Below are 12,446 nucleotides of genomic sequence, written 5' to 3'. Positions count from 1 at the left end.
ACAGTTTTTTTTTTAATTCCAAAATTATCCTATGCTTCTACTTCTTTGCATGAAAATAACTCAGCTGGAAAATGTACAAAAATGTATTTTGCAAATTATTATCTAAAATGAATTTTTCATAGCCAAATTTCAATATGCAGGACTTTACAACAATAAATTTCAGAACTGTTCTTCTGCTTCCCTTGGAGTGAAATTCCATACTGCAAAGCCAGAACAGCTGATGCCTCTGTAACAGGGACATCCTCTGCTTTACGTTCATGGCCTCTTTTTTCATGTTATATACATGATATTTTCTTATTTCATTGCTTTTTTACATAAATTATTATACTCATTTTAAAGAGTATAACATATCTGAATAAAGAAACCATTCTCCAATGTTGACTTGAGTCTTCTTTGTCAAGTTAAATATCCAAAAGGCATGCAGGCAGAGGTTCTCAGCTCTATTCTTGATCATGTAGGATGTTCAAATCAATTACCTGTAAGTAAGACATTCCTCATCCTCTGACAGGTTTACTTTCTTATTGTAGTCTGAGCTTTAATATTTATGATGTTACTCAATAAATCAACTCAGCTCAGTGACTTTGTTGGTAGAGTACATTTATTTCATCTGCATAAATAGATAACTTCACTGAGTTATCTACTCTCCTAAGCATAACTGGGTTTGAATCGCCAACTGCTCTCAAAATGTGGGAACTATTTCCTCTCCACAAAATTATGGCTCCTCTTCTCCCTCCTCTGTGCCACTCCAAACATCATTCTCTTTTCTGCAGAACACTGCTCCCTTTTCTCTTCCAACTACATCAAGGTTTCTAGCTTCCCAAACATAGTGAGATCCTTTGGTATTGTTTTGTCTTCGTGTGGCTTATCTGGCCCAGGGCATTTCATTTTCATGAGATGACATTTAATTTTGCGTATATGCTGCATTTTCTTTGAATAGATATTTGTTGATGGACTTATTTGAATTTGAATAGTCCTTTAGTACATGTGTGAGTGAAAGTGATTTTCTGTTGCCCTACTAGAGTGCTTGTAAACACACTTGTGGCCTCTACACGAGTGGTATCTGTTAATTTTACAGGGTCAGACTCCTGACAGTCGTCCATGTGAGTTTGACTTCATAAGAAAACACAAGGAGATATGCCCAGAGGTCATAAGATGTTTCCAGGAGGAATAAGTGAGGAGAGAAGACACAAGCTGAATGGAGATGTCACCATCCAATGAACTGTGGGCAAGGACTGATTATATCACGAAAAAGCAGAAATAAAGCTTATGCCCAGCATTATTTTTTTTCTGCCTCCTGGTCTATCCAAATGTGAGCAAGCAGATTCGCCCTTTGTCTAACATTCCATCCCCACCACGCAGCACACTCAAACTGTGAGATAAAACAGCCTTATTCCTTTAACTTGCACTGCCAGGTATTTGGTCAGAGCAATTTGCAAAGTAACTAATATATACAACTGGTTCCAGGGATTTGGAGTCCTGCAGTGTGTATCTAACCATGTAGTTCATAGCTACATCTGCAGGAGGAATGTGGAGTGGTTTGGAGACGTTGGTTTGAAAAGCACTAGAATTTTGTAAGCAGAGCTTAATGGCCGCTAGAATGGTAGCTAAGAAAGGAAGAGAATTGCAGACAGGAAGGGCTGTCATCATGTTGGTTCAGAAGAAAGTGATCCCAGCCACGAACTGAACTAAAGAGTATTCACAGTACATTTTATTCCAAAATTTGGACGTTTTGTTCATGTTCTAAAAATCTGAGTAAGGCTAAATTCAAAAGTAATGACCTAAGATGTGTGGTAGAGGAAATTTCACGAGAGCAAACACTGAGACTGTGCCTTGATTTTCACTCACTGTGTTTATCAAGGTTTATGGTGAGAAGCAAATTGGGAAGATATGAAATATATGCAATTTGATGAGGAAAGTGTTTGAAGTTGCAGATAGATTACCCAGAGCACTGGCAACAGGTGACTGTGGCTTGTTACAGATATGCCAAGAGGACAAGACTTCATCTAAAGGTTCAACTTATAAAAATGAAAATTCAGTTGGAAGGAAAGATTCCAAAATGAGAACAATACAGGTATTTCCTGCCCCAACATGACCATCTAAGCAGTGTTTTCTCCTTTATCAGCTTCTAAGGCAGAGAGCTGTGGCTCTGGTCCAATGAAGCCAAGGCTACAACTCAGTCAGAGAGTTGAACATGTCAACATAGCTATACGAGAGACCATTGCAAGAACCCATGAAGGTCAGGCCTAGGTAGTGATGAGACTCCAGAATTTTGGAGATGCCAAGACTCTGAGACATCCACCAAGAGGACCTGTCATTGCAGGGTGAATGGGCTAGTTGCTGATGAGACAAGAGGAAAGGTAGCCACCCGTTTCCATGTCATCCCAGTTAGTGCAACCAAGAACACCAGATGCCAGACATGGAGCTGCAGACTTGTTTTGGTCCTATAGCTCCTTATTATGCCTCCTTTACAACTTTTAAGATGGAGTGTTTGCACTGTGCCAAATATATTGGAGGGATATAACTTTATAAAATTAAGATTGATTGCTTTTAGACCTTGAAGAGCTTTACATTTTGGGTTTCTAAGCAATGTTAGAACAGTTAAGTCTAGTGATTCTGGATGATGAACTAAATGCATTTTGTGTTATGTGATGGTCAGCGCCTTTGAGTATGATATGAAGAATATTAAGATTTGAAAGTGATGTGTTTGGGCATAAAACTGAGGAGCTAAAACATGTGATGGCTAATAGTTGTTTTGAACATGTCTGGATTTTAGAATCAGGTAGGGAATACATCTCTATGATAATCTACAACGACATTTTCAGAGAGTTTTACCTGATGAGGAAAACTCACCCTAGACACGAGTGGCACCATTCTATGTGCTCAGCGCCAAGACTGAAATAAGTGAGAATAAGGAGACATTTAACGTCACACTGGGCATCATGATGTTGCCTGTAATGCCAACACTTGAAAAGTTGATGCAGGATGATCATGAGTCTGAGACCAGACTAGGCTTCACAGTGAGACCCTGTCTCTACCCCAAACCATTATTGAATTCACTTCTTCCATCCCTTCCAGATGTAACCAAAGCCAGAAAAATATGGAGTATTTGTTTATATGCATAGTTACCTGACACTAACTGAATGTTTTCTAACCTTGGTTCTTATATGTATTCTATTTATGGAATTTGTTTCTGATACATTTATATTATACATCAAAACTGAGGTATAAAAACAATGAGCTGGGACATGGAACCATCCTGGAAGGAATCTTCCTATGCCACTGGTTAATACAGAGACTCATACTGTTCAAATGCTAGAATAAGTTACTGTGAGTCTTAGGTGTAGATGGGACATCTATTTCAAAGCCAAAAGCTTAGGGAACATTGATGTAGAGGGGTAGAAAGGAAGGAAGAGCTGTTGGATGAGAAGTGCTGTGCAAGGACTGCCACTGAACATGACATGAACTCACAGTAGCTGTGGCTATCTTTCTAAGACCTGTTAAAGGTCTAGAGTGCAACACCCCAGAATGGATGGATGGATGGACTTTTCATGCACCGCACTTCTCTGAGCAGCTAAGGGAAATTAATGTTTGCTGAGGAAAAGTTAGTTACTTTTCTGCCACGGTAAATGGAGAATCTGTAGATAACATTGTCCCAGTGGATGACTCTGTACCTATGTGTACATGGCCAGCACAAATTGGACTTAGTGTGTCATAAAATAGTTAAAAAGACATGGGGAAAGAGATTGGAGATAAGCTATGGAGTCGGGAGAAGCTGGATAGAGGGAGTAAGGGGTGGACAGGATTAAGATCCATCTTGTACATTTTGACTTTGTTAAAACAAAAAGATATTGTACACCTTTTCCCTCTGGCCAGCTATAGACTATACATTGAATGGACCCCATGAACGTCACCCTTGAGAAGGACAAAGCTTAAGCATGGGACCAGTCAGAGGGAGAGTTTGTCTCAGAAAAAGTGATTCCATGTATTACTTCTAAACTCTTTATAGGTTTTCTGTATATAAGATTCATTTACTGGGACAAAATTTACAATGGCCTAAGTACGGAATAAACCCTGATGTATTGGAACAGTTGCATTGACAATAAAGGTGGCCCGTATACAGAGTGGAAAACCATAATGTTATTGAGATGAATGGATTCCTGACCTCTCCAGAAACAGAAGAGTAACTGATATCCTTGATTTCAATGAAGAAAGTCAGACCCATACAGAGAAATGGCATGTGTCCTTAGTCATTGGGGAAATGAGTTATGTCCCACTTACAGAAGGATGGATGTAATATTCACCACCAAAGCCTGGAAGAGAGGGGGAGGGAGGAATGAAATGGGTAGGAAACGCAACAGAACGTAGTTATATAAGAATTACTTCTGATTCTGCTGTAGCAAATTAAGGTATTTAGGGTTAGAAACAATCTACACTGTATTTTTATATTACAGAAAAACATACAAATAATTAATGTTTGAAGAAATAAAATGGTTATTTGCTAATTTAATAATACACATTGTGAATATTCTTGAATTTTGAAATTGAATACTGTGAGGTTTATAAGTACCGTCTCGTGCTCCATAGAGAACTGAAGGTCAGGATGACTAACTTCGTCTGTAGTAAGGTCATTCGACAGCCTAGGCTACTTCTGTGACTGCTGCGGTCTTCACAGACGACTCTGCCCTTAGGCTGCAATGATGTTATGAAATGCTTTGCCAAATTAAATTTAGCTCACGATTCTCTTTTCAAAATATCCTAAGTATTAATATAGGAGTGCTTCACCACTTGCGGCTAAAATGGTATATTTTCTTGAATATAATGACCATGACCACACTGCCATGGGCGTGTGATCCTTCCTATGGCACTATCATCTGTAAAGCTTCTGCCCTTAGCTTTCTATGTAGCAGGGAAACATGCAAATAAGGCCTCCTTTTGCTCATAAAAACTGTCCCATCCCTGACCCTGCAGCCCAGGCAGACCAGCTCAGCCCTGGATTCTGACGTGTTCCCATTCAGTGACCAGCACTGAACACAGACTAACCATGCAGTTGTGGCTGAGATGGGTTTTCCTTGCAGCTCTTTTAAAAGGTACTTTTGGAAGAACAAGAGATACTAGAGGGAGGGGGCATGAGAGGACAGTGGCATGTGATAGTTTCCTGACCAAAATTTTCTGTGTTTGTAGGCATCCAGTGTGGAGTTAAGATTGTGGACTCCGGTGGAGGCTTGGTACAGCCTGGTGGGTCCCTGAGACTCTCCTGTGCAACCTCTGGATTCACCTTCAGTGATTACTACGTGAACTGGGTCCGCCAGGCCCCAGGGAAAGGGCTGGAATGGGTTGCTCAAATAAGAAACAAAGCTAATAGTTATGCAACATATTACGCGGCATCTGTGACCGGCAGATTCACTATCTCAAGAGATGATTCCCAAAGCAGTGCCTCCCTGCAAATGAGCAGCCTGAAAACTGAGGACACGGCCACCTATTACTGTACAGGAGGCACAGTGAAGAAAAATCACTGTGGGCCCAGGTAAAAACCTCCCTTCGATGTGTTACTGACCAGCAGGGGGTGCTCAGCACACAGGTAACCACAACAGCTCTTCTTTCTGAGCTGCCTCTCCATCTGATGGTGTCCAGAAGTCTTGGTATAGAAAACGTCTGTAGGAATCTTTAATGTCTCAGAATATGAATACTTCTGTTTGGGTATGTAAAATTTTAATAATATCATACACCTCACATGAATAAAATGTAGAGATCACCTAGGAGAACAGAAATGGTTCTCACTGATCACCAGAATCAGATGCTGAAGGAACCCTAGGAGCCTGGAGAGATTTTTCCATCATGATACACAGAGCAGAGTCTTACTGAGATGCACTGATTCGGACACTCTGAGACTCAAGGGGAACCGAGAAGGATGTAGGACAAGGGTCAGTGACCTGTAATCACTAATAGGGATCAAACTTTTTCTCTTTTTGCCTCCTGTGTACTTCAGAATAAGATCTGATCCTTTTGTGTTTGGGGTGATTTATTTTCTCACTCTGTAAGTTACATCACCATTTCTCTTGTTTTCTTGATCAATCAGGAACACAAATCTGATCCCAACAGATCGGCTGTTGGTCTGGTCTTGTCTTACTCAGGGGACTGGGAAACCCTAGAGTAATGGACTCAGTCTTCACTGTTCAGCTCTTCAGTTGTCTCTTTTGAATGGACTCTTTAGGGAATAAGAGTATGTTTGATTAATATGGGTATAAGAATGTCAGTCACATCGTGCTGGGTATGAAGGTCTCTGCTTGTTCTGATCAACCTGTACTGGAGTCACCTCCATCCTTTGTTGATATGGGGAAATTTGCAGACCAGACAACCTAATATTCTCTCTTTTGAGAGTTCAGCTTTCTCTGAGTCTTGTCCTTGTGGCCCATTTTTATCACTGTCATTCTGTGATAGAATGATGCTCCTATCTATCCTGACCAAGGTAGCTCTCTAACCTACAGCCCTGGGTCTGCCCACATGGACTTCCTCATGTTGTCCTCACACAGCACAACTCTTCCTATGAAGGAAAAATAATTCTGTGTTTTCCACAGTCCCCTCATTATTAACGGAAAAAGTACTTTCATTGAGTGATTTGTGTGAGAAAAACAGTACCTTTCACAATATATAAAAAATTATGTCCATTCATGAGTAATTCTGGTGGGTAGTGAAGAAATCCATTCACTGAGCGACATGCACACATACGTATGTAATTGCTGAGTGATATTGGCAAACTGAAGTATCCACATTTCTAGTTTGAAAGGATCTACTGTGTTTGGGACTCTGCTTCGTTAAGAGTTTTGTTCAGTTTCTGAATGTCTACGTGACCTCAAACTAGCCAGAGTTCGTCAGCCTGTACATAAGCACAGATAGTCAGGCAAGTTTTACAGTTACACATTTTCTTGGTTAGTACAAAATTGGAGTCACCTCTTCCCCTCCAATCAAAATCAGCACTGACCTGTCTGACTGCCTGCTCACCTAATAGCCATACATCACACCCTGCCACTCCAGGACCCTGTAGGGACTATCCTAGAACTTGAGTCTGAGAAGCACACTTAACCCTCGCTGAACTGAGACAAATTCTTACCCCAACATTCACATGCCAACAGAGAGTGGCCCCTAGACTTAACACCATCACCTCTTAACTGGGTAACAACCTGATAAGTGAGGTAACAACAAAGTCACAAACACCCACTCAACAAAGACCAGATAAGATATTCAAACAAGAGATATCACACGTGAAAGAGCTCTAGAGCCCAATGTCCCATCACAAAGAACAAGCAACGTGATTAACCAAGACAATATAACTACTCTAGAAACTGATCCCCACGTCATAAGGTTTCCTGAGAAAATCAACTTATGTGATGCATATTACAGTGATATCAAAACAGCAATTATGAATATGGTCAAGAAACTCAAAGAGTTGTTGTGGATAAAAGACAGAATGAAGACCGTGAAAACACAAACAGTTAAAGAAATAACTGAAACAATTCAATACGTGAAATTATTATTCAGAACAAAGAGTCTGTGAGGAAACATGACTGCTGGTGACACTTCGTAACTTCAGACTTTTACAAAGGGGATCACTGTACATCACATAGTTCATGTTCTGACAACACCTTACAAATGTGGAATAAATGATGCACGGCCAATCTTTAATAAGGAGCAAGTTCACTAAGCTATCATAGCATATGGAATTCTACGGTCATCAATGTCCCCAATGTCTCTCATATCAGATCTTATGACTAGAAGTGGGCATGTGTAACAGTTTCCTGACCAGCATTCTCTGTGTTTGCAGGTATCAAATGTGAGATGAAGCTGATGGAGTCTGGGGGAGGTGTGGTGCAACCTGGGGGGTCCTTGAGACTTTCCTGCACAGCCTCTGGGTTCACCTTTAGTGATTACTGGATGAATTGGATCTGCCAGGCTCCAGGAAAGGGGCTGGAGTGGTTGGCTGTTATAAAATATGATGGAAGTGAGAAGCACTATGCAGAATCTGTGAAGGGCAGATTCACTATCTCCAGAGACAACTCCAGGAACATTCTGTACCTGCAAATGAGCCACCTGAGAGCTGATGACACAGCCACGTATTACTGTGCAAAAGAGACACAGAGGAAAGTTTGAAGAAAGTTTGAAGAAAGAGTGAAGAAAGTTTATTTTGATACTATACACAAACCTCCTTGCAGGGTGTTCAGGACCACCAGAGGGCACACATAACATTGGGAGATCTAGGTCAACGGCAGATGCAGAGGAAAACAGACACGGAGGGCTAGTCTGAAATTTAAACATAAATTACCTTACTTGAATGATGAATACTGTATTTTACTCTGTTGATGCTTATATTAAAATGGGTTTGAATTTCTGACTTCTCTTAAATGGCATCCCATCAAACACATAGGTTACAATTTTAGTATTGAAATGAACTGTCATATTTAGCAGAAAGTATACTATAATTTAATATACATGCAAAGGATCAACATAAATAGCAAAAACATATAGTTAACTATTTATCATATCTTTCAGATCTATGAAATCTTCTGTTCCAATTATTTTGAAATATACAGCATGTTGCTGTAGTTAATAGTCCTGAAACGCAGGATGCTAAAAATTCCTGTGCTTGTACCCAGTATCTTCGTACTCCACCTCATGCTGAATGACTGTTGCTAAACATGGAATGAGTGTGTCGTTGCATGGGCAGGTTTAATTTCATTGGTTTAAATTCATTCACTAATGGGATTGCTGGATGACATGGTACATGTGTTCATAATTTTTAGTGACCCTCAATGCTGTTTTCCAAATCGACAGCACTAACTCACCTTCATGCCAATGAATCTAAGAAGGATCCATTTTCCATATCTTTTTTCCATATCCAGCATTTTTTATTTTCATGTGTCTGTAGTGGGTAGTCTTACTGCTGGGAGATGAGAGCTGAACCTGGTTCATCTCCATTTTTCTGACAATTGGTAATTTTGAGAGATTGTTCCGTATTCTTATATCGACCTTTTATATGTTCAGTGGAGTTGTGTTTATTCAAAATAATTGTCCGATTTTAATTAGACTGCAGGGCTCTTTGTCGGTCCCCACCGTTCTTTCCTCTGTTGGCCAGCTCTTCGGTTTTCTGTTCCAACCTTTGCTGTGCAGAAGCTTCTTAGATTGTTGTGATAACATTTGTTTACTTTCTCTGAATTATTTTGGCTATTATTTCAGTTAGCATAAAATGCTGACCATCAATCCTGGTTGCATGTTACAGTTAATTTTGTGGCTTTATAAACAATGGACCTTCCCTATCCCTCACCAATACAATCAACACATTTAAAATCTGTTTTTATTATAGGTATAAGAGGCAGAACAAAACAGATAAAAATATAGAGACTAAGAGAAAGGGACAGACAGAAATCCTGAGACACCGAAGACTAGTCCCAAAGTATATTGTCATAGGGTTAGCATGTGAATGGTCTGAACCTAGCGAGATGAGAGTCAAATGGATACCTCAGATGTGGTCTCAGAGAAATATGTGAAATCACCTGTGCTAAATGAGTGTGAGGTGCTTCGCCCAAGTTATATTTTCTACATGAGGAAGAAGAATAAAATGGACTCTGTTGACATCAGGAAAAGTGATGGTCACTGTCCCTTAAAAACAGAACCCATTACCAGAAGTCCCACGTGGAGCATAGCACTGTATTCTATCCTAAACCTGTGCTGGAATTTACAGACATGGGCAAATGCACTGAGTGTCCTAGCCTCTTCTGCTTCCACTGCATGAATGTCGACTCAGTATAAATGTTTCCCCCAAGGTTTGAACTCACAGAAATTCCTGTTTTTCTGGAGTCAGGATAACCAGGAAGTGATCCTGAAGATCCTGCCTCCCTTCCTCTAAGCAGCACAGTGCAAATCACAGTCACTTGGAGGGACCTATAGAGACCTTGCCCTCTGTTCCTCTGTGTCTCCTCCGGAACTTCCACCAGGTAAACCAGCCTCCAGTCACTGGCTGAAAGCCCAGTCCTGGCTGAGAAGTCTCATCTTCTCAAAGGAGCTTTATCACAGCATGACTGTCCTGGGGCTGCTCCTCTGTCTAGTGGTTGGTCCCTGCAGTGAGTTGCTCAGAGGATTCAAGAGGAGGATCCTGGTAGGCGGTTCTTGTGAACACTGATGGTGATGTTCTCTCCCAGGTGAAGGACCTGGTCTGTGGGAGCACTGGAAGTCACTGCCCCTCACCTGCACTGTCTCTGGATTCTCTGTAACTGGACATCATGTAAGCTGGACCTGCCAGCCTCCAGAAAAAGTTCTGTTACGATGTAGACTGATGACAGTAAGGCTTACAATACAGGCCTAAAACCCAATCAACATGAACAGAGACAATCCTAAGACCCAAGTGTCTGTAATACTGAACAGTTAGAGGACTGAAGGAAAAGACATATTACTGTGCTATAACAGTGAGAGGAGTTCAGGCTGAGCCCAGATACAAAACTCTGCACAGAGCTCAGGACTAGCAGGGGCACTCGGGTCTCTGGCTCAGCCCCATTTGCAGAGGTGGCCTGGTTTTGGTTTTGGTTTTGAGTATGCGATTTCCACTTTCTGCCCAGGATTCATCCAGGGAATCGTTCTTGTGTCAGATTCTAATGATGTGACTTTCTGAACACTTGTTTTCCCTCCATCCAAGGGCTCCACATAGAACTGAAGAGCAACATCCTTTCCAAGATGTCTGTGGTACAGACTCCCGGGGACTCTACACAGGAGTCTCCACAACCTGAAAATATTTAAATTGGCCTAGTGCATGCTCATAAAAGAAGTGACTGCTTTTCAGATTAATTAGGCATCACAATAATTATATGAAGACACGAAAGTCCACTGCTTGAGAATTGTAATGTAACTGTCTCCCACTGTGAGGTACAAGATGATTCAATTTGTTTCCACACTACATCTTTGAAAATTTGCATAAATGGTAATTATTTGAAACCTCTTATGGTTGTTTTTAACATTCACCACCTGAAAACTGAAGTCACACCATGCACATCACCAGCATATCATAACTGTCAGAAGGTTTTTCTTGTTTCTACTACTTACAGAGAAAAATATGTGATAGACAGCAGCTTTTCTCTAGCCAAAAATATGAATAACATTGGCAGTAAGCTCAGTATTAATAAATCATCAGTATAAGGAACCTAGAAATCACAGAGTTTTCAGATCAGATCCCAGGACCTCTCTGGAAATTGTTACAGTAAAACCCATCATGGATGACAAGGCTGAGAGAGTCAAATCAACTGGCTAATTAGATGCTGAAATAATGGCCCTTTAAGTTGCTGTGATGGATAGCATCTAGTGAAGCTGAAAGTTAATGGGCTTTCTGTCTCTCCAGTGTGAAGTCAGAGTGCAGAGATTGCTGGCCATTATTGTGTGTCACGTATTACATACTGACAATAACTCATCCTAATTCATATCTTAATGTCTAAATTAAAGAACTCAAGTAACCATATAATAAGGATATTAATAATCTTCTTTACAAGCAGGTAGAAAAGGAGGGGTATTCATCTAGACAGAGATGCAAATCAACAAAGCCACAGCTAAAAGCCAAAGCTTCTAATCACAGAGAGTAAAAATGAAAGCCACGATGGAACATCACCTCACAAAATGTGGGAGATCTTCAGGGAAGCATGTGTGTTCTTTGTGCAAATGGTGGGACAAAGGTCCATGTTTACCAGTGCTCATCAAATGTGGCACTACTAGAAATGTACAGTCATTTGATGTCAAAATCAGTATGTTTGTTACAATTTATCTTTCAGAAATCACAAAAATGAACCAAAGTCAAAAGTGTTCCCCTCTCTGAACTTTGCCAGGCATGTGTGACTTTGACCCAAAGTTGTTTCTGGTGACACCTGTCCTAAGCAAAAGTTCACAGGCCCTAGCAATGGGGAAGACACATTAAACTTGAGCATCTATATAGAAACATGACTGCGTGTGACAGTTTTTTTAAAATTTCACAGCTTTATAAAAACAGACCAAGCGGCTGGCGAGATGGCTCAGTGGTTAAGAGCACTGACTTCTTTTGCAGAGGACCTGGGTTCACATGGCAGCTACAAACTGTCCTTAACTCCAATTCCAGGGGAATTTGAAGCCCTCTTCTGACCTCCATGGCATTGCATGGCACGGGTGCACTCACATACATGCAGGCAATATACTCATACACATAAAATAAAGATAATAAAAATATTAAAAAAACAAAAAAGAACATCATAATATGACATATAATTCATGTTCTTTGCACACACAAAAGTTAAAAGAATGAGGCATGGTGAATCTTTAACAAGGAACAAACACATACTAAGTTATCACATCATCTATTAGTCTATAAATCGCATCAGTGTCCCCAGATACAATCACATTCTATCTGCTCTGATCATTGTCTTCTTCAGAGCATCCAACCCCAG

The 12,446-nt window shown here is 40.5% G+C and overlaps 1 gene segment (V, D, J or C); it reads left to right on the top strand.

Moving 5' to 3' along the window:
- Window positions 1-4,987: 4,987 nt before the first annotated feature.
- Window positions 4,988-8,145, top strand: LOC103750428. The segment is given in 3 exon segments: window positions 4,988-5,087; window positions 5,182-5,514; window positions 7,820-8,145. Coding segments are annotated over 3 exon segments (705 nt in total).
- Window positions 8,146-12,446: the final 4,301 nt, after the last annotated feature.

Source organism: Nannospalax galili, unplaced genomic scaffold (assembly GCF_000622305.1).
Source record: "Nannospalax galili isolate Female #2095 unplaced genomic scaffold, S.galili_v1.0 scaffold130, whole genome shotgun sequence".
In the NCBI taxonomy this organism is placed as follows: Eukaryota; Metazoa; Chordata; class Mammalia; order Rodentia; family Spalacidae; genus Nannospalax; species Nannospalax galili.
The sequence above is the reverse complement of the archived record's forward strand: the minus strand, read 5'-3'. Positions and strand labels throughout refer to the sequence as shown.